This window comes from Urocampus carinirostris, chromosome 14, assembly GCF_059441175.1.
Source record: "Urocampus carinirostris isolate Australia breed hairy pipefish chromosome 14, RoL_Ucar_1.0, whole genome shotgun sequence".
Lineage (NCBI taxonomy): Eukaryota > Metazoa > Chordata > Actinopteri > Syngnathiformes > Syngnathidae > Urocampus > Urocampus carinirostris.
The window spans coordinates 5287847-5308550 of record NC_142362.1 but is presented as its reverse complement, the minus strand read 5'-3'; the positions used below and the strand labels follow the sequence as shown (position 1 = coordinate 5308550).

At 41.7% G+C, this 20704-nt stretch overlaps 2 protein-coding genes and 1 long non-coding RNA gene across 3 annotated transcripts; 1 reads left to right on the top strand and 2 right to left on the bottom strand.

The window, feature by feature from the left end:
• Window positions 1-703: 703 nt before the first annotated feature.
• LOC148352530 (creatine kinase, testis isozyme-like) lies at window positions 704-8564 on the bottom strand. Its single transcript, XM_088353535.1, has 8 exons — window positions 8396-8564; window positions 6635-6822; window positions 6414-6568; window positions 4384-4516; window positions 2833-3004; window positions 2633-2756; window positions 1087-1276; window positions 704-1021 (listed from the first exon to the last, which is right to left on the bottom strand). The coding sequence occupies exons 2-8, from the start codon at window positions 6810-6812 to the stop codon at window positions 843-845; spliced, it is 1131 nt and encodes a 376-aa protein (XP_088209661.1). The 5' UTR covers window positions 6813-6822; window positions 8396-8564; the 3' UTR covers window positions 704-842.
• LOC148352531 (uncharacterized) lies at window positions 1857-2729 on the top strand. Its single transcript, XR_015852776.1, has 3 exons — window positions 1857-2152; window positions 2238-2313; window positions 2575-2729. It is a non-coding gene; the product is annotated as an uncharacterized LOC148352531 (long non-coding RNA).
• A 2977-nt stretch (window positions 8565-11541) lies between the features above and the next one.
• On the bottom strand, window positions 11542-18847 carry LOC148352529 (putative methyltransferase DDB_G0268948). The gene is made up of 6 exons (XM_088352888.1): window positions 18737-18847; window positions 16089-16249; window positions 14293-14509; window positions 12139-12242; window positions 11942-12079; window positions 11542-11874 (listed from the first exon to the last, which is right to left on the bottom strand). The coding sequence occupies exons 1-6, from the start codon at window positions 18845-18847 to the stop codon at window positions 11775-11777; spliced, it is 831 nt and encodes a 276-aa protein (XP_088209014.1). The 3' UTR covers window positions 11542-11774.
• Between the last annotated feature and the right edge of the window lie 1857 nt (window positions 18848-20704).

Genomic DNA, 20704 nt, shown 5'->3' with positions numbered 1-20704 from the left:
CTGTCGCGACCGGCACTCAGGGTAGACCCAATCGCGTAACGTTTTCTCGCAATTTTATTGAGATATAGGAAGAGGAAGGGCAGCGCCCGCGATCCATTGCTCTCTTGACGCGGGAAGCAAGTCAAATACGGAAGTGGATCTTCCGTAGCGAGCGATGGCGTTGTCAGGGACAAAAAAAAAACGGTTCGGTAGCTGGGACAGTGAGAGCAAAAACATGGTCGTGGTCAGAAACGTGTCGTAAGCCGGTACGGGAGAGCAGACGTGGTCGGGATCAAAAACGGGTCCTAAGTCGGGACGGGAGAGCAGACGTGGTCAGGATCAAATCGGGTTGTAGTCGGAGACAGACGGGAGTAAAAATGGGACAGGTGGGAGTCAGGGTCGAAAAAGGCTTGCCTAGTATTCACTGAGGTTCGCAGACGGGCTGACAAAAGGGGACAGACAGGACTGGGTTCAAATACTGACCGGGATCGGGCACAGCTGAGTCACATCAGTAATCATGACATTTAAAGTAGAATGTATTATTACATTAAGTAAACGACCTAAAATTAGAAAAAGGATTATCAAATATTAGAATGGGCAGTATCCACCAGGTGGTGCTCGCAGACTGCTTTAAAATTTAAGAGCACCATAAAATAGTGACTTGAAAAATAATACAATGACATTAGCAGCAACATTGTGCAAACAAAAAATAAAACTAACTTGCTCACGTAATATGTAGTATTTTATTTCAAGACCATCCCAAAATTATTACACACGTTTAAAGAGCAATTGGTAGCAGGAACTTCATTTAGCATGAAAAGAGAATAAATGGGACAGAATGGATCTATTATGCTAGTTGCTATCTACTTCTGGTTGGGCATCAGATCATCAATAGACTCCTCCTTCTCTAAATTCTTCTCCATTTCCACAAGGAGCTTGACTCCGTCCACCACCATCTGCACAAGTTCCACCTCGGAAAATCCCAGACGGTCCGAGTTGGAGATGTCAAAGACGCCGTCAACGGCGTCTGTGTCCACACCACCTGAATAATACACCGCAGTTAAGTAAAGCTCAAAAATTGGGATGAGAAGTTGCGTTTGGTGGTACCAGTTCCCCGTTTTTGCAGACGAAGCCTCTTGAGAACCTCCTCGAAATCGGCGTGCTTGCCCAGTTTTGGCAGCTTGACGTGGACGCCGGCACGGAGGCCGGTGCCCAGGTTGGATGGGCAGGTCAGGATGTAGCCCAGATGCTCATTCCACATGAAGACGCGGCCTTTCTCCTTGAAGCGGGCTTCGATCTAGCACGGGTGAGAACATTGACATCAGTCATCGACACAGCACAGAAAATCATTGGCTGCTCTCTGTCCAGTCTGAAGTTGTTATTTAAGGAATGCATATTTCATATTGCATATCTAATCTGTTAACCTAAAAAGATGGGCGATCCCCACGACGAGGCAATGTTTATCGTATTACTTTTGATTTTTGGGAGTTTTCGGGAAAAAACTTGGAATATAATTAAAGTATTTATAAATCTACAAAGAAAAAACAAAACAATTTTAACCTTTTTTAATGCTTGACAAATGTAGTCAACAACAGAATCCTATTAGAGTGCCAAGACCAATCACAAGAGAAAAAGGTGCCTCATAACGGACCAGCTGTTGATTGGTGGGGAGCAACTCAGCCCTCATTTGCCGCAATAGTAAATATTATATTCATAATCACTAACTATATTTTAGTCGCTATTTTGAACAGTGACATCTTCCGATAAAAAGTGAAGTAAACAACTTGCAGAACAGCGTCTGTCAAGATTACTGATGTGAATGACCTGTGCCCGCTCATTTGGTGCCAACCGCTTCGGGCTCTGATTGGTTCCCTTTCCCTAGTTAGACAGAACACTGTCTATCTCCTGTTGTCAGTCCGTCTGCGAACCTGTTTATACAAGGCAAGCCTTTGTCGACCGTGACTCCCACCTGTCCTGTTTTTGCTCCCCTTTGTCTCTGGCTACGACTTGTTTTGATCCCGACCACGTCTGCTCTCCCGTCCTGGCTTTCGACTCGTTTCCGACCACCCTTTTCTCTTCCAGTCCCGACACCGCTCGCTACAGAAGATCCACTTTTGTGTTTGGATCACAGTCCGGGTGCGACTTGCCTCCCGCGTCCAGCGAACACCGGATCGTGGGCACAGCCTTTCCTTTAATAAAACTTGTGAGAAACGTGACGCAATTGGGTCCTGTTTCCGTTCTGGTCCTGACAACGGCAGGTGTGCGGGGACACGCCACCGTTGGCGTTCAGCAGCCAAAGCAGGGCACCGCTTTTGACCGTCAGTAACCGTAACGGTAAGTCAAGTCAAGTCATTTTTATTTGTATAGCCCTTAATCACAAAGTCTCAAAGGGCTGGACAGGTTATTGCACAGACTATTATTACAGACTATTACACCATCCCCTGATCTGAAACCAACATGAGGGCAAAGAAAAACTCAATTAAGGGCTAGACAAAAGTAATTATATTGCCTCGTTACTGAAAATTTACAGTAACGTAACGTGTTATTTATAACAGCGTTACGCTCAACTCTGGAAATACATTTGAACATCTTTAGGACCCCTGATTTAAACCCGGACTCCAAATCCAAAGTGTTTTTTTATTCTGGTTCAAACCTCTGCTAGTCCAGTGCAGAAGCGGGTGAACACTTCCTTCAGGTTGCCTCCTTTCTGCATGGAGATGACGCGGAGGTGGTCCTCCTCGTTGACCCAAACCAGGAAAGTCTTGCTTTCGTTGTGCCTTTTCGAAAAACCGGGGGGAAACCATTTTCAAGACTCGATTCCTACGGTCTACGGTTCTAATTCTCGTTCCTTACCAGATGCCTCTGCCATCGGGCCAGTCGCGAGCCATCCTGGAGGCCAGCAGCAGAGGAGACACGGGCTTGTCGAACAGGAAATGGTCGTCGATCAGCTGCTGCTGCTCCGCCTCGGACATGTTCTTCAGGGCGTAGTACTTGCCGCTCAGTTCTCCGGTCAGAGAGCCCAGGGCTAAGAAAATGGACAAAATCCAAATGGGACGGTTTGAAATCCTAATGCTAAAGACCCCAATGTTTATTTTTTGGCCTTCGTTTGGTATTAACCAGACCATACGTCAGGGGTGGGCATTTATTTGGAGTCGGGGGCCGCAATGGGTTAAAAAAAAATGGCCCAAGGGGCCCATCTTGGAGACAGATACAATTTATTTTATTTACCAATAAACACATGCAGACATTAAATTAGTTTTGAAGCACTCACAATCAAAGCAAAATAATACTTAAAGTCCCTGTTTTAAGCAGTACTTTTAGATTTTTAGTTGTACTGTATTTGTTTTAGTATTTTTGTAGTTTTTGTGCAGATGGACTTTTGTAATATATCCGTAGTAGATTTTTTTGTAGTATATCTGCAGTATTACTGTAGTTGTTTTCTAATATTTCTGTCATGTTTCTGTAGTATGCTTTTGAAGTACTTCTTTGTAATTTTACTAGTTTTTGTATTATTTCTGTCATAGTTTTGAGTTCTTCCATAGTAATTACAGTAGTATTTTAGTATTTTTTGTAATTTTTCTGTCGTAATATTTCTGTAGTTTGTATTTTTGTAATTCGTGTTATAATATATCCAGCTCGGTAGCCTAGATGGTAGGGCGCCCGCTCCGAGACTGGGAGGTCGCTGGTTCAAGCCTCGGCCGACTTACAACATTGGTACCCATTACCTCCCTGCTTGGCGCTCGGCATTAAGGGTTGGAACTGGGGGGTTTGGTCACCTAATGACTCCCAACACAGCATTTGGGTCTAAAAACCCGGCGCCGATCGAAGGCGACGAGTCACGTCGATAGCTTCGCGTGACAAAATGATTTCCGGTAGATATCATGTTGATGGTTGATACTGGCTGAATAATAATAAATAAATTAAAAAAAATATGTGCAGCACGGCGGCGCAGGGGTTAGCGCGTGTGCGGCACAGTTCTGAGGTCATGAGATCGAACCTCCTGTGTGGAGTTTGCGTGGGTTTCCTCCGGGCACTCCGGTTTCCTCCCACATTCCAAAAACATGCATGTCAGGTTAATTGGCCGGTCCAAATTGTCCCTGGGTGTGAAGTGAGTTGTCAGTCTCTGTGTGCCCTGCGACTGACTGGCAGCCAGTTCACGGTGTCCCCTGCCCACTGCCCGAAGATAGCTGGGATGGGCTCCAGAACCCCTTGACCCTACTGAGGATAAGCGGTGCAGATAATGGATGGATGGTATTGCTGGTGGTGTTTTTGTAGGATTTCTTTAATTTCCATGGTAGGATTTTTGACTTATTTTAGGCCGTCCACTAATAGGGTACATACATGCTTCGGCAATTCTTCGGCAAAGAACATGGCAGCTTTAAGACAAATTTCCACTAAACTTACCTTCAATGGAGAGCTTCTCCAAGGCGCGCCTTTCGCCCCTGGTGCAGTGTGGCGGCAGGCAGAAACCGCGAATGCTTCGGCCAGTCCGGACACGAGAGCTGAGGACATAGTTGGGGTCCAAATCGTCTCCACCCTAATAGAGGAAACTAGTTTCAGGGAAATGTCTAAAGCACTGGAGATCCAAGCCACTATTTTGTAACTGCAGTACAGCAACAGGCCACATGGTGAAGCCACCCTCATTTCTTGATTTAGCTTCGCTATACAAGTCTTTATTCGGTAACGAGGTAAGGACATTATTGTGGTCCAAGTCATCTCCACTCTTAAATAAAGGGTAAAAAGTTTATGCCAAGGGATATAACTATTGCACTGGAGAACCGAGCCGTTATTTTGTAACCTTCTGCACACAGGCATGAGGACACACTGGAGACTGTTTCAAGAACATTTCAGTTTAAGGCCATACCACCCTAAAAACTCTCAAATTTCGCGGAGCTAAGCAGGAGGACTGCCTGGGAATACCAATTTCTGTAAATATGTCATTTGATGCAATGCTCTATTGTGACGGCAAGAACTGTACTGGGCCTGAGAGATCATGAGTAGTAGTAGTAGTCCTTTTCCAGTAACGGGCTATTAAAGTTCAGATTGCTAGCCAAGAACCTCAGCTAAATCTACTGTGGTATACGAATTATTTTCTACCTTGCTTGACCAGCTGGATTCTCGTGGAGTTGGAATCTAGTGGCTAGAATCCAACCGCATGTTAAAGGTTACATCTTTTGGACTTAACCATTCCATCAACCATAGAAAATCAGGAGATTTAAGTCCCCATTTTGTAACCTTCTACAGATTAGCACCAGACCACAAGCAGATTTTGAAACCTTCCATTTCTTGATTTTGCTAGGAATAGTCGGATCCTGTGTACTAAATTTTTCCCAAAACGGTTTCAAATTTTAGCGTGGATTGCCTGCCTGGAACCAGAACTTAACCTACTGTGGTTTCCAATTTGTTTCTCATCTTGGTTGGCCTTAGCTGGAATCCAGGCACATATTACCCTGGACCTGGTTCTATTTAGTTAAGGACCTGACGTATTAGTAACAGGTTGAGATAGTTTGCGTGATTAGCTAACCTAGGACATTAGCTTACTCACTTTGGGATGGACCTGTCTCTATTTAGCTAAGGACCTGCTGTATTACTAACGGGTTGAGATAGTTTGCCTTAGCTTAACTCACTTCGGATTGGACCTGTCTCTATTTAGCTAAGGACCTGACGTATTAGTAACGGGTTGAGATAGTTTGCGTGATTAGCTAACCTAGGACCTTAGCTTAACTCACTTTGGGGTGGACCTGTCTCTATTTAGCTTAGGACCAGTAACGGGTTGAGATAGTTTGCGTGACTACCTAACCTAGGACCTTAGCTTACTTAACTCACTTTGGGATGGACCTGTCTCATTAGCTAAGGACCTGACGTATTAGTAACGGGTTGAGATAGTTTGTGTGATTAGCTAACCTAGGACCTTAGCTTAACTCACTTCGGGATTGACCTGTCTCTATTTAGCTAAGGACCTGATGTATTAGTAACGGGTTGAGATAGTTTGCGGGATTAGCTAACGTAGGACCTTAGCTTAACTCACTTCGGGATGGACCTGTCTCTACTTAGCTAAGGACCGGATGTATTAGTAACGGTTGAGATAGTTTGCGTGATTAGCTAACCTAGGACCTTAGCTTAACCCACTTCGGGATGGACCTGTCTCTATTTAGGTAAGGACCTGACGTATTAGTAACGGGTTGAGAGAGTTTGCGTGATTAGCTAACCTCGGACCTTAGCTTTAAATCACATCGGGATGGACCTGTCTCTGTATAGCTAAGGACCTGATGTATTAGTAATGGGCTGATAAAGTTTGCATGATTAGCTATCCCAGAACCTTAGCTTAATTCACATTGGTATTCAGTTCTTGGGGAGCTACAATCCAGGTATCAGTCTGTACTATTTACAAGTCCATAAACCCTTTCATAAACAAGACTCTTCAGATGGCTTACCACAAGGTTCCCCGGGTTGAGGTCAGTCTTGTGCGTATCCGTAGGCTTATATCCGCCGTGCCGATCCTGAATGACCAGGTCAAAGAGCTCCTTGTAGACTTCATAGGACTCTTCGTCTCCAGCCACGCAGCCCACAGTCATGATGTAAGGGTGACCTGGAAAAATCAACAAAATGTGAAATCAATGGAATCGGACGTTGTTAGCATTGCTGTCGCCCTTACCAGGATTGTCCACCCCGGTCTGGATGACCCCGTCGATGGTGAAACCGCTACGAGTAGACCTCTCCTTCATGGTGGCATACATGTCCTGAGTCAGGAACTTGGCCATGTGGTTCTTGTGCTGGCTGAGATCCGGGAACTCATCCGTGGCCGTCAGACCTCTTTGCTTGCGGTTGGCCATTCCTTCAGCGCTGAAATGGGAAAAACCGTGAAGAGACCAAAAAATTGTTTTTACGGTTCCCTGGGCTAACCTTTTGACGCAAAGGCCCTTCTTGCTATCATTTTTTGAGTCGTGTGTGAACAGAGAGGCCATGATGACATTTTTAAAGTATTTTCGCAAACATGGTAGAACTCTCGTATGGGGGAAAGTTAAAATGGACATGATAAAATTTTTGGGGGTCACTTAAATATCAATAGCATACTATTTATAGTCTTTACATTGTGTTGGGCATTAAAGCCAGAAAATGCGTCAAGGTCTTGTTACTCAAGTGATGACATCACAAAGCTTGAACGTTTTATGATGTCACAAGAATCATACACCAACAAAATAACTACACTGTAAGGGCCTTGAAATTATACCTATATATTTGTAAAAACTTTAAAATTTTAAAGTCTGGCAATTATTTTTAACAATTTCACATTGATGTGATTTTCCTTAGACAAGGCATAAGATGTGACATGAAGGTAATAATTTAAATATAAGAAAACATTGATATTATATTGGAATATTTCTTTAAGCTCAATGCTATTGCTCCTAACATTCGATTTATCATCTTTCTCTAAAGATCAAATCGTGTTATTAACAATGTTCACTACACATTTTGTTATCAATGACAAAAATACTCAAATTTAATATGCAAAGCAGTATTTACAAAGTACTCCAAGCAAAAATGTCTGCACCTATCTTCTATACTAATTTATTCTCAAGTCAAGGAATTTTACATTGCTGTTTTTTCTTAGCCTGGGCATTTGTGACTTCAGAGGCATAAGGTATAAAATCAGGGAAATATTGAATAAAAAAAAAGCACAATGAATATACAAGTACATATAATTTTGATATATTCTACAGTGTATGTGACAATTTTACATTCTTATATCCAAGGCGGGTGTGACATCGGGGACATAAGATCTGACATCAGTTAACAACAAAGCACATATGTAGACTGACCAACTCTTTGTAATCGTTTTATATACTTATTTATTCTACTTTTTAGAAATTGTTTTGATAATTTTACATTGGATTAAAAAAAAATAATATTGGCTAAGGCATCTGTGACATAGCAGGGGGCATATGATGACATCAGAAAAATCATTTACTATTTACAAAGTTATCAAAGCCAAAATACTCGCAATTGCATTGAAACTATAGTGATTTACTCAGTCTAGCAATTAATCTAGTTTTCTATGTTCAATGACAAAGTATATTCTATCGCTTGGATTTTTCTCAGCTAGAGCATGCGAGACAGGGACCTATATTAGAAAATATCAAAAAATATTCAAATATTTTTTACGATGTGTATCAAAGAAAATGTTTATAATCCATATTTATATTCAATTTCAAGGTCTTCAATTTCCAACCTTTATATTGATTGTGCTCATAATATAATAAGATTGTTTCCCAATTCTCACCTCTGTATTGACTATTATCAAAAAAATATTTACTAATTATAATGTCTTGACTATTATCCAAAAATGATTTACGAATTATAATAATAAAATGTTTGTCCAAAGATTTAAAGGTTCGATTCGCCCATTTCACTTTACCTGATTCAGCAAGACTTGAGAAGATCGCTAATACTGGAATGATGCTCACGCGAACCAAATCTTTGCCGGTGAGCGACTCCGGTTTATAACATTCGGCCCGTCAGTAAAGCCGTCAAATGTGTCTTTGATTCACAGGAATGACCAATGCGCATTAACTGAATACAAAGCTTTTGGTGGCTGACGTTTGTGGCGCGTTTTGTTTTTCGGGCGCTTTTTACCCAAGGCAAACGCGTGACGATCTGCCCTTTTTTGTAAATTGAGTTATTCTCCTGCGTGACGCATTCGAGTGCCATATTTTGCTTTAATTTGTTTATATCATGGAGTTTAAACTTTTTATAAACAGTGTTTGTATAATAGTTTTGTAGGTTTCGATTCTCGGCCTTTTGGCTAAGATCATATTGTTCAAATCAAATCTATGCCCTTGCACAATGGTATTCCCCTTTACACATTGGTTGACTGCTGTTAAAAGTGTCAATAAAAATTGTTCAAACCTCAAATTGTTAGAATATGATATAATCAAATTTTAAATGTATTTAATTGCTGTTAAAAGTGTCGATAAAAACTCATATTGTTGGGATATGTTATAATGAAATTGTGTGTTTAATTGCTGTTAACAATGTCGGGAAAAAATTGTTAAAAAGTCATATTGTCACAAATAACGAAATTGTGAATATGCTTAATTGCTGTTAAGATTGTCGAGAAAAAATATTCAAACCTCATTGTTTATTTGCTGTTAATGGTGTCAATAAAATTGTTCAAAAAAAAAAAAAAAAAAAGGCATTTAACTTTGTTTAAAATGGTGCATGGTATTCAAATAATTTAGAAAAAAGTTGAGATGAATTTTTAATGCGAATGTATTCATTGTCCATTTGTCACGGAATGGAAGGGGTGACCGGACCAGAACGGAGGCAGGAGGCAGGAAGGGAGAACTCAATTGCGTGACGATCCAAAATTTTTATTTACCAAAATAAATGTTGTCCATAACTCAGGGACAAGACAGAACAAACAGGTTTTAACAAAACGTGCAAACACAGGCTTCTTCCAACTCATCAAAACAGGACAAGGCATAACAGAACGGACAATGTGTATATAATGAGCCAGCACCCGCAAAGCCCACAATCCAGCCTAAAATAGCAGACACGCGATTAGTTGAACTGCTTCAGCTGGTGCCCAGGGGGCGGGGCAGACCGGTCGCCAAGGCGACCATGACACCATTAACTCATTACTCTCAAAATAGTGTTTTATTTGATTATTTTAACTCAAAACAGCAAGCTTTATCTGCCTGTAATGCTGAAAGAAAATGGGCTTTGTTTCCAAAATAATATCTTCTGGAGGCATTGTTTCTTCGCAATATTCTTTGTCATAACTTCACTTCAGGTTTTTGAGATTTTCCTTTCTCTCATGTAGGTTTTAGATCAGGGGATGGGGTCATAATGGTAAGGCGCCCGCTTTGAGACTGGGAGGTCGGTGGTTCGCGCCCCGGCCGAGTCATTCCTAAGACTTAAAAAGTGGTCGGCGGCGCCCTCTGTTGGCTGCGGCTGCATCGGCTCGCTACAACGGGTCAGGTGCAATCGACATTTCGTTCTGTGTACATTGTTACACAGAATGACAATACAAGGAAATTATTATTATTATTATTATTATAATAGTCTTTAGTTTGCAATAATCTGTGGTCTTTGCAGCCATTTGAGACTCTTTATGATTAAGGGCTATACAAATAAACATGACTTGTAATTTAAAAACATAGATTCCTTTCAAAAATATGAAATACTTTCAAGAAAACCTCGAGAAATAATATTGTGTGGGGAAACATCCTCGAACCACCGCTAGAGAGCGACATTATTCTGGGAAAAAAGTCCCCTTTGTTCCAGCATGCCAGGAAGATAAACCTATTTGAGTTAGAAAATAAGAACATATTCTTATTTCATTATAATAAACACATGGATCGTCAAGTCGTGTTTATTTGTACAGCCCCCAATCACAAAAGTCTCAAAGGACTGCACAGGCCACCATTATACTCTCACCTGATCTGAAACGTACATGAGGGCAAGGAAAAACTCATAAACATATACAGTAATCCCTTGTTTTTCGCAGGGGTTTGCGTTCTCACGATAGTCAACACTTTCGAAATAGAAACATTTGTTTTTTAGATATCAGTAACATGATAGATAGGACTAACAAAATAACAACTATAGATCGACAAATAAAAGGACAACTGCAGTCGAATGAATGTTTTTTATTGTCATTATACAATTGTACAATACATTTGGAGGGATTATCCTTTCAATGCTTTAAAATTTTAGCTTACTTTTTAAATTCAATTAATTCTAAGTGTATATGTGTACTAAATGGGGTAGCTTTGACAATAAAGGCATTCTATTCTATTCTATTCCAGTCTATTCTATTCAGAGCAAGAAAGCAATACAGAGTGGCCGGCTAGCTGCACGCTAGCATCAGGGGATTAAACCAGGTCTCCATGATGATTAGAATATTAGTCACAGATGTAGCAGTTTCCCACAACTTGTGGCTCCAGGTCATCCGTTTCATGGGTAATGGATCTGGCGTTGGTCAGATCCAGGCTCGGCAGGGGTAGCTTGTGAGATTTGTGACGTAGCCTAGCCGTAGAGGTAGGCTAGACCTGCTGCACTGCAATTGCTCTCTGTCCTAAAGCCACCTCAGTTTCTTTCTGGACCTGATAACAATCCACGAAGCACGTTTACTGGTGATCAGAATTTCTTGGTGCTCTTCTGACTTTTGATATTTTCTTGTTACGAGCCGCTAAAATACAAGCATTCCCCGTGCTTAGCAGTTCGTTTCAAGTGGAAAAATTAGCCACCTCTACTATAAATACCCCAGGCTCCAACCTCACGTTGCCGATACGTTTTGATTCTTGAAGACTTTCACCAAAACGACAATCTTCTTCTCCCACGACCTTGTTTTTAAATTCCCTTTTTGTTCTAAGTTTACCCACTCCAAGAACTTTCACTCCATCTACTCTCTTCATTTCCCTCTTCCTCTTATGATTGTCCACTCAAGCCATCTTAAAAGTACTCCCAAATTTCCCCTTCAAGATCTTTCTTCACCCCTAGACCCCCTCTCTAGTTTCCTCCGCAAGCCTCACTCTCAGGATCTCCTCAGCATTTACGAACACCCCTCTCACCAGTATAATTTTTTGTTGCTCCAAAATGAAAAAAAAAAACCCTAGTAGGCTATGATCCCTTGTATTCAATTCCCTTCTGCATTTGGGTCTGTCCGACACATCTTGACACACAAATTAGCGAGACAACAATGGCTGAAAAATTAACAAATGCAAAGACGATAGTTTTCGTATATCGCAGGGTTCTGGTCCCTGTGATTAAGGAGGAATTACAGTATTATTCTATTTTTCTGCGTCATCTTTGCTCGCAAGTAGGTAGTAATATTTGACGGTCACATCCACTTGGGTTTCTGCAGAGGTCACCTTCATGATGGACATCAACCTGCAATAAAAAAAAAGCCATCTAAAAAGTGAGCAGATTGGCATGTTTTGAAATAAATCGGCAATACCTTTGCAGAATGTCGCCCGAGAGCATGACGGCCTTCTGAGGGTCTTCCCTTAACAAAGTCTGATAGCTGGAGAAGGACTCCACCAAACCCATGAAGCTGCTCAGGGTCATGGGAATCGTCATATGTTTGTTTTCGTGCCTGAAAAAAAAAACAGATATAACAAAATGGCGGCCATATTTTCTTGCACGCGCACCCACCATTCCTTGTTTGCATAGGAGATGGAGTCGAAGGCCTCCCGGTACAAATGCAAAGAACTTGGGCGGAGCCGTGGACTGCTGTAAGGTTGCAGAGCTGCAAAGAACTGAAGATGACGAAGAGTAAATTAAGACTTGGGGAAGTTACTGGACGTTTTTATTTTTCCAAAGAAACCAGGATGAGATATCTTTATTTTATACAGCCCCATTTCTCTCAGTAACTCAGCCACTTAGCATATTTCTGACAACTTTCATTTCATGTTTGACTCATTGAAAACTATTATACTTCCTAAGCAGGGTTTTAATCGTTTTGTTTCATCAAAATTTACACGGTGTAACAGTATGCATAAATGCGGCGACGTTAGCATTAGCAGCTAACAGCTGCGTCTACAATGTTAGCATCGACATGAGGAGTTGAGGTCCAAGAAACTAGCATTCGAATTTGCTGCTTCTAAATGTTATTAAACTTATAGTCATTGCACTATTGTCATAATGCATTTCTTTCATTGCATCTTAATTATTATTATTACAACTCAAGCTAGTTTTTAAAGTCAAGTCGTGTTTATTTGTATAGCCCTTAATCACAAGGAGTCTCAAAGGGCGGCAAAGACCACAGATTATTGCAAACCACAGACTATTATTCCACCATCCCCTGATCTAAAACCTACATGAGGGCAAGGAAAAACTCAAAAACCTTAACATGAGGAAATCCTGATAAGGGACCGTTTGAACAAAGAACAGTCTGAATTTTAAAGCACTATGTTGTAATTTTTTTGTGCCCATTCAATCCGACAGTCTCTTATCTTTTTTTTTTTATCTTCAAAGTCTTTATATTACCTGTTTTACCCTGGAGGGCTATGTCTAATCTCATTGCATACAACGTTTCGCAACCTTTATCAATGACAATAAAGACAATTCTAATTCTAATTAGTGCTAACTTCTATAGTTATGCTAAGGGAAAAGGAAAGTGAGCTTAAAAAAGTGAAGCCAGTGGCTAATAGGGATAATGGCTACTTTAGCAAAATTATCACCCCCTTTCAAGTCAAGTCTTGTTTATTTATGACACCTTAATCATTAGAAGTCTCAAAGGGCTGCACAGATCACAGATTATTACAGACTATTATGACCCCATCCCCTGATCTAAAACCTACATGAGGGCAAGGAAAAACTCAAAAACCTCAACATCCGGAAAATAAAGAAACTGTAAGAAAGGACCGCATATGAGGTAATTCCCCCCCCTTTCCTTACATGGTTTTTCTGTACCTTGCTATTGTATTTTTATTCATCGCCCTGTTTTGTGTGTGTGTGTAAAACGTCAGACATTTTCGAAAACATCTACTTTCTGGACAGGGTTTCATTTACCGTAGTTTTTTAATTAGGTACTAGCAGTATATGTAGCCAATAGTAGCATTAGTAGTTAGGGTCCATGACACTAGTATTAGCTGCAAACTTATTTAGCATTAACCTCTATGGTGATGCTAACAGCTAAAGTGCAGTTAGCCACCAGTATGCTATCGCGGCTAGCGTATGCAAAAATACGAGCCGCCTTTTCTGTCATGGTTAGTCGGTTCCTTGCCATCGTATTTATTTCTTCATCAGCCCAGGAGGTAGAGCGCTCGTCTTGGGATCAAGAGGTTCGATTCACGGCTCCTCTGTGTTATATGTCGAAGTGTTCTTGGGCAAGACACTGAATCCCTAATGCCCCCAATAAGTAGGTAGGCCTTGCATGGCTGACTCCCTAGTGGTGTGAGTGTGAATGGGTAAGTGTGAAGCACATTGTAAAGTGCTTTGGGAGGTCTTCATTGACTTGAAAAGCGCTATAGAAATGTAGACTATTTACCATTTTTCTTCCATGCTGTGTGTTTTAGAGCGTTTTGGGTGGAAATGGTCAGATTTCTTTTGATTGTACATGTTTTAATTAAGCACTTTGAGTTGCATTTCGATGTCTAAAAAGTGCTTTTCAAGTTGTCATTACATTTTCACTATTTTCATTTAACGGGCCGGATAATCGAGCCTCACGAGGCCCTATGTGGCCCGTGAACGTCTGTTTACCCACCTATGTGTTGCAAAGAGAATCTGAGAAAATACACTGTATGACGAAAGCGTGTGCTACTTTTATGTATTGAAAAAAATGCAAAACCCTTCGTCCACAGGCACCTCTTGGCAGACTTGGTTGAGCGAGTCCCGGCAGCAGCCCGGGTAGTTGAGTTCCTTTTCCACGGCATAGTTTAGTAGAAGCAAGCATCCAAGAGGCTTCAAGACCCGATGGACTTCCGCGAGGAAACGACGTCCGTCGAACCAATGGAAGGCCGACAGCGCCGTGATCAGGTCCGCCGAACCGTCGGAAAATGGAAGCTCCTCGGCTACGCATTGTCTGAGCGGCAAACACAGGTATCTATTGAAATACTGTAGAGGTAGAGGGGACACGACCAAGTTGTGCTGTATAAAATAAAAATATACTCTAATGAGGAACACAAAATCTTTCCAACAAGTAGTTCTGACTGAGAAAGGCTGACATAACCATAGAGAAGCGACATAACAAAGTTGTGCCTCTACATGTATAGAAAATCTAAAGATATTCAAAAGGAGAGCAAAAATGCTTCCATTATGAAGCGGTTGAGAGGAGACACAACCAAGTTGTGCAGCCATTTCTTTAGAAATTCAAATATATTCAAATAGAAAGCTAAATGCTTCCAATCTTTCTAACACGTGGTGTTGACTGATCATGGCCAGGCTCTCCGGTGCCTCATGTACATTATAAAGAGGGAGAGGACACGACCAAGTTGTGCTACAACTTGGATAGAATAACCAAATATACTCTGATGAGTGGCGTTGGTTGATTATTGTTCTCTGGTGCCTCACAAACATTATGAAGAGCTAGAGGGGAGACACAACCAAGTTGTTCAACTATTTCTCTAACAAGAAGTGTGGATTAATTATAGCTGTGTTATACAATGCCTCACCTACATTATGAAGCGGTAGAGAGGAGACACAACCAAGTTTTGCAACTATTTCTATAGAAATTCTAAATATATTCAAATGGAGAGCATAAATTCTTCCAATCATTCTGAGAAATGGCTTTGGTGATTATTGTTCTCTGGTGCCTCACAAACATTATGAAGAGGTAGAAAGCAGACACAACCAAGTTGGGCAACTGTTTTTATAGAAATTCTAAATATATTCAAACGGAGAGCATAAATTCTTCCAATCATTCTGAGAAGTGGCGTTGGTTGATTATTGCTCTCTGGTGCCTCACAAACATTATGAAGCGGTAGAGAGGAGATAAAACCAAGTCAGGCAACTATTTTTATAGAAAGTCTAAATATATTTAAATAGAGAGCATAAATTCTTCCAATCATTCTGACAAATGGCATTGGCTGATTATTGCTCTCTTGTGTCTCACAGACATTATGAAGAGGTAGAGAGGAGATACGACCAAGTTGTGCAACTATTTTTTCTAACAAGTGTGGATTGATTATAGCTGTGCTATACACTGCCTCACCTACATTATGAAGGGGTTTATGTCAATGCTCTACATTGCCTTGCTCATTTTATCAAGAGGTAGAGAGGGGACAAGAACAAATTGTGCTACTGCGACCTTAATAGAAAATCAAAATATATTCTAACGAGAGCCATAAAAGCCTCGAATCTTTCTAAAAAGTAGCGTAAAACAATTATAGTCGAGGCCTCTGATGACTCGCGCACATTACGAAGAGGTAGAGAGAGGACACGACCAAGTTGTCCCACTACTTCTATAGAAAATCGAACTATAAGGATAATGGATATCTGATAAATAGAAAATCAAAACAATGTGGAACTAAAGATGGTTCAAATATTTCTAACAAGTAGTGTCAGCTGATTTGATATTCCTGTGTAGCATCAAGTGACTGGTTATCGGGTCTTTTTTCTTCTTTTTGACCGATGACTGTGACGTCACATTTTGCCATACCGACCTATACGTGATGTTAGGCCCTGAAGCATGCTGCATCGCCACCTCCAGTTGGGCAGGGCTCACATCCGTGCCCACTACGGATTTAAAGTGCTTGGCCAGCTGCAATGTGCCTTGTCCGGAGCCGCATCCCACATCCACCGCCAGCGACAAGGGGCCACTTTTCTGAGAAAATGAGGACTGTCAGTTTCACCTTATGGAAGCCCAAGAGTGACAATTGGAAAAAAAAAGAAAAAACATTTTGCTAAATAACTATTATGTTTATACTATTTATTTTAAAAATATGAAATATGTACAGACGCTCCCCTACTTACGACCATTCGAGTTACGTAAAACGGTATTTTCGGGATGTCGAAAAATATCCGAACATTGCTGTAAGTTAGATTTTGTATCGTGTGCACCTTTTTTCAAAGGCCAGGACAATACTGTAGTGCTTTGTTCCGCCGCTACCAGTGTGTGGCGCTGTGAGAGATCACCCAGCATCCGCCCCAAGGAAGAAATCCGGCTTCCTCTTCCTAGTTCGTGTGTAAACATTCTATACTGTATCTCCAGCGCGCTAAGAACTTTGACGTTTTTATTGTTTAATATCTACTGCATCCGTTCAATATAGTTGTTGTAAAGTGTAAAGAACAGGCGAGCCGTTTCATTCGAAATGAAAGTAGAATAAGAAAGCTTGATGCGGTTGAGAAAATGGTTGGATTGCTTTTTTTCAGCCACTCTCTAACACGGAGGAGGACCTCTTGAAGCTTATCTTCCAAAAGTAAGTTAAACTCAGCTTTACTTATCTTTATAGAGCATATTATTTTGTGAAATGTATATTTTTTTAGGACAAAACAGTGCAGGTTACTTATACAGTACTATTTATACTATGTCTATACTATCTCCAGCACGCTAAGAACTATGACATTTTTATTGTTTAATATCTCGTGCATCCATTCAATATGGTTGGTGTGAAGTGTAAAGAAGGAGGAGCCGTTTCTTTAAAAACTAAAGTGGAATAAGAAAGCTTGATGCGGTTGAGAAAATGGTTGGAGCATTTTTTTCCGGCCACTTTTTACCTAACTCGCCTAACTCTTGGAGCCCATCTTCCAAAAGTAAGTTAAACTCAACTTTATTTATCTTTATAGAGCATATTATCTTATGAAACGTTTATTTTTCAGTCTAAAAACAATACGGGTTACTTATACAAACCTTAAACATACAAAATATAGCAGTGAAGCAACTTACGAACAAATTCAACTTACCAACGATCGTCCGGAACGTTCATGAGTAGGTCAGTGTCTGTATTACACATCGGGCTTTAAAGAATAATATTTTTGTAACAACTCATCGCCGTTTCAATAAATCAGCTAATTATGTCACATGTAAAACATGTCAATTAAATTTTAAAAAAGCCTTTTTTAAGTGTATATATTTTGTTGCACTCTTGGGTTTCCAAAAATTCTTTAAAATCAATTAATTGTGTTTTTAATCGTCATTACTTTTCAATTCTATCTATAATTATAATACCATCCTACTATTTTTCATCTCATCTCATCTCATCAGCCGTACCGCTTATCCTCATTAGGGTCGCGGGGGGGCTGGAGCCCATCCCAGCCATCTCTGGGCAGTGGGCAGGGGACACCCTGAACTGGTTGCCAGCCAATCGCAGGGCACACAGGGACAGACAACTCATTCGCTCATTCACACCTAGGGACAATTTGGACCGGCCAATTCACCTGAAATGCATGTTTTTGGAACGTGGGAGGAAACCGAAGTGCCCGGAGGAAACCCACGCAAGCACGGGGAGAACATACAAACTCCGCACAGGAAGTCTGGACCTGGATTTGAACCCACGACAGGTTCCCATGACATGAACTGTGCCGCACAAGCGCTAACCACTGCGCCGCCGTGCTGCCCCCTACTATTTTTAAAAATATATATTTTTTAACCAATGTTTGGTTCTAGTATTAAGTCACTAACGTCACTAATCACTTGTCCTGAGGTTTGATCGACAGCAGCGTTTAAATGTTTCCCTAAAAAAACATTCTGTTAATAAAAAGGCAATTGTGGAACGGGATATTCAAAGGTTGGGTGTGAGATTTTAAAACTCAAGGCTGCAATCGTGACTTCAAGCCAGGAGATGACAGTAGAGTAACCAACACATAATGTTTCTTCATTTCTTAGACACTCCCGAACGAACTCTTCCTTTTTCATATTTTTAGCGGTTTGTTCCACCCCGAACTGACCTGATAAAAGCAAAATAAAAGTAGATAGGTGCACAGGGAAAAAAATGATGAGGCTCTTATAGCTCAGTTGGACATTTTTTGACAGATGCACTTACTTAATAGAGAAAATATTTACTTTTAACTTCACCTTATTAGACACACCCCACCTTTAGGGGTTGTGTTGAAAATGTTTTTTTTTGGTATTATGAAAACTATGCAATTTGAATAAGAGATACACTGTTATTGGTTAAAATGTTTTTTTTTTTTTTTTTAAAGGATAAACAAAGCTTCTATTCATATTATGTTTGGCACTTTAGAGTTTCCGTATCAACCACAACAGCCCAACACATCATGAATCTAAACTTCTTGTGCAAAGTAATATATCATGTCAAGACATAAATACTCGAAATGACTAATTAGAAAACATATTTCCAGTCCGTCTTACCTGTTTTTCCATAAATTGAAGCACAGGTTGAACCTGCGCATCGGTTAGAGCGATCCGATACTTTAAATATGAGGCGGCGTGTTCTTTTCCTTCAAACAGGCGGTGAGCCATAACAAATGCAGAGAAAACTCGACAAACTTTTTACTGAATTTGATGTCTTCAGCAGGATAATGCTGAGTCTCATTCTTCGCACTTTCACTCGCTATGTGCCCTAGTCACTCGGTTTTGCGCGTTCACGTGAAAATAGGGTGTGTCCCGATACTCTCAAGACCGAGGGAGAAGTGCCCTCAAACCATGTCATAAAAACTTCAGACCTAGAAAGCTCTCGACCTCACTTGGCAGCGAAGTGACTACCCAGAAGGCTTTGCGAATTCTCAATATCAACAAACATGCCTGGAAAGGAACCGCACAAATGTAAGTAGTTTTCCACAACCACGCATGTGTTTGCAACGAAATGTATTGAGATATTGTCGTGGGTTTTACATAATTCACCCAAGGAACCATTGTTTAGTTAGCGAGTTCCTAGGGGGACTCGTAATTCGGCCGGCTCGAGCCACTCTCGTGTTTGTTTTGTTATTGCTGTCGTGATTACCTAACTGGAGCCACCTGAGGTAATCAGCTGGCGTGCTGGAACGCGCTTTCCTGATTGGTGGAAGCTTTCCACTTAAGCTGTCAGCGTCCAGAGATAGACGTTCGAGTGTACTCCTCGTTTCCATGAGTGAGCCTCCAACATTCAAGGTACCCACGTTCCCTTTGTGTATTCCAAGCCTGCTTCTCGTTGCCTGACCCTTTTCTGTTAAAAGTTTACGACCTACTCTCCCGCCCCGGCCACCGACTTACCTGCTACGTTACTCGTCACGCGTTTCACCACGGAGCTGCCATTTCGTCCAAAGAGACTTTCTGCCACCAAGAGACGACGTCCCAAGCCTGCTCCACCGACCCTTGTCCAAATAAATTATAAAACTGACGCGATTGGATCCGAGTGCTTGTTCTGGTCTCTGACAATTGCAAGTTTAAATGTCATTAAAGCAGCTTTCGTTGGCACCTTTGTTTGACACTCCGCCTACGACTCCCGTCTCTGCTCGCTACATTGGTGACCCCGACATTAGTCTCGCGGAAGTTTCCGAGGCCGTGCATAATACTGAGCATACCGACATGGCATACGCGCCCGTTCTCAAGCTCCCCGAGTTCTGGGAGTCATCGGCGGCAGCATGGTTCGCACAGGCAGAGGCTCAATTCGCCCTGCGCGGAATCACTGATGATGACTCTCGCTATTACCACGTGGTGTCTGCTCTGGGGAGCTCAACTGCAGCCAGAGCGGTGAGCTTCATCACATCCCCCCCTGAACTGGATAAATATAAGGGACTGAAGGCATATCTCCTCAGAATCTTTGAACTGTCGCGTTCTGAGCGTGCTCGACGCCTCCTTGCTATTCAGGGCTTAGGAGACAGTAAGCCATCGGATCACATGGAAATGATGTTAAACTTGCTTGGCACCGAAGAGCCAAATTTTCTTTTCACGGAACTTTTCCTGCGTCACATGCCGCCGCATGTCCAGACGGCGCTTGCGAATACAACTATTACAGATCCGCGTGCACTGGCAGAGGAAGCGGACCGGTTTTTCCTGGCCACACATAGATACACACATGAGGTGCTGGCCCCTACACGCACCTACACACCATCAAGTGCGACGCCCCCAGCCAGCAAGGCACGCGCGGCCACTGACGATCAGAATGTGTCAGGTCTGTGTTACTACCATGCACGTTTTGGGCCCAAGGCCAAGAAGTGCCGTCCCCCTTGCACCTCCAACGCGACGGGAAACTTCGAGGCCTGCACTCTGTAGCGGCCGTGAGTGCAGACGCAAGAAACCGGCTACTGTTCATCCGGGACGCCATCTCCAACCACAAGTTCTTGTGCGACACCGGCGCCCAGAGGAGCGTCCTCCCTGCCACTGTGGACGATGTGGGGG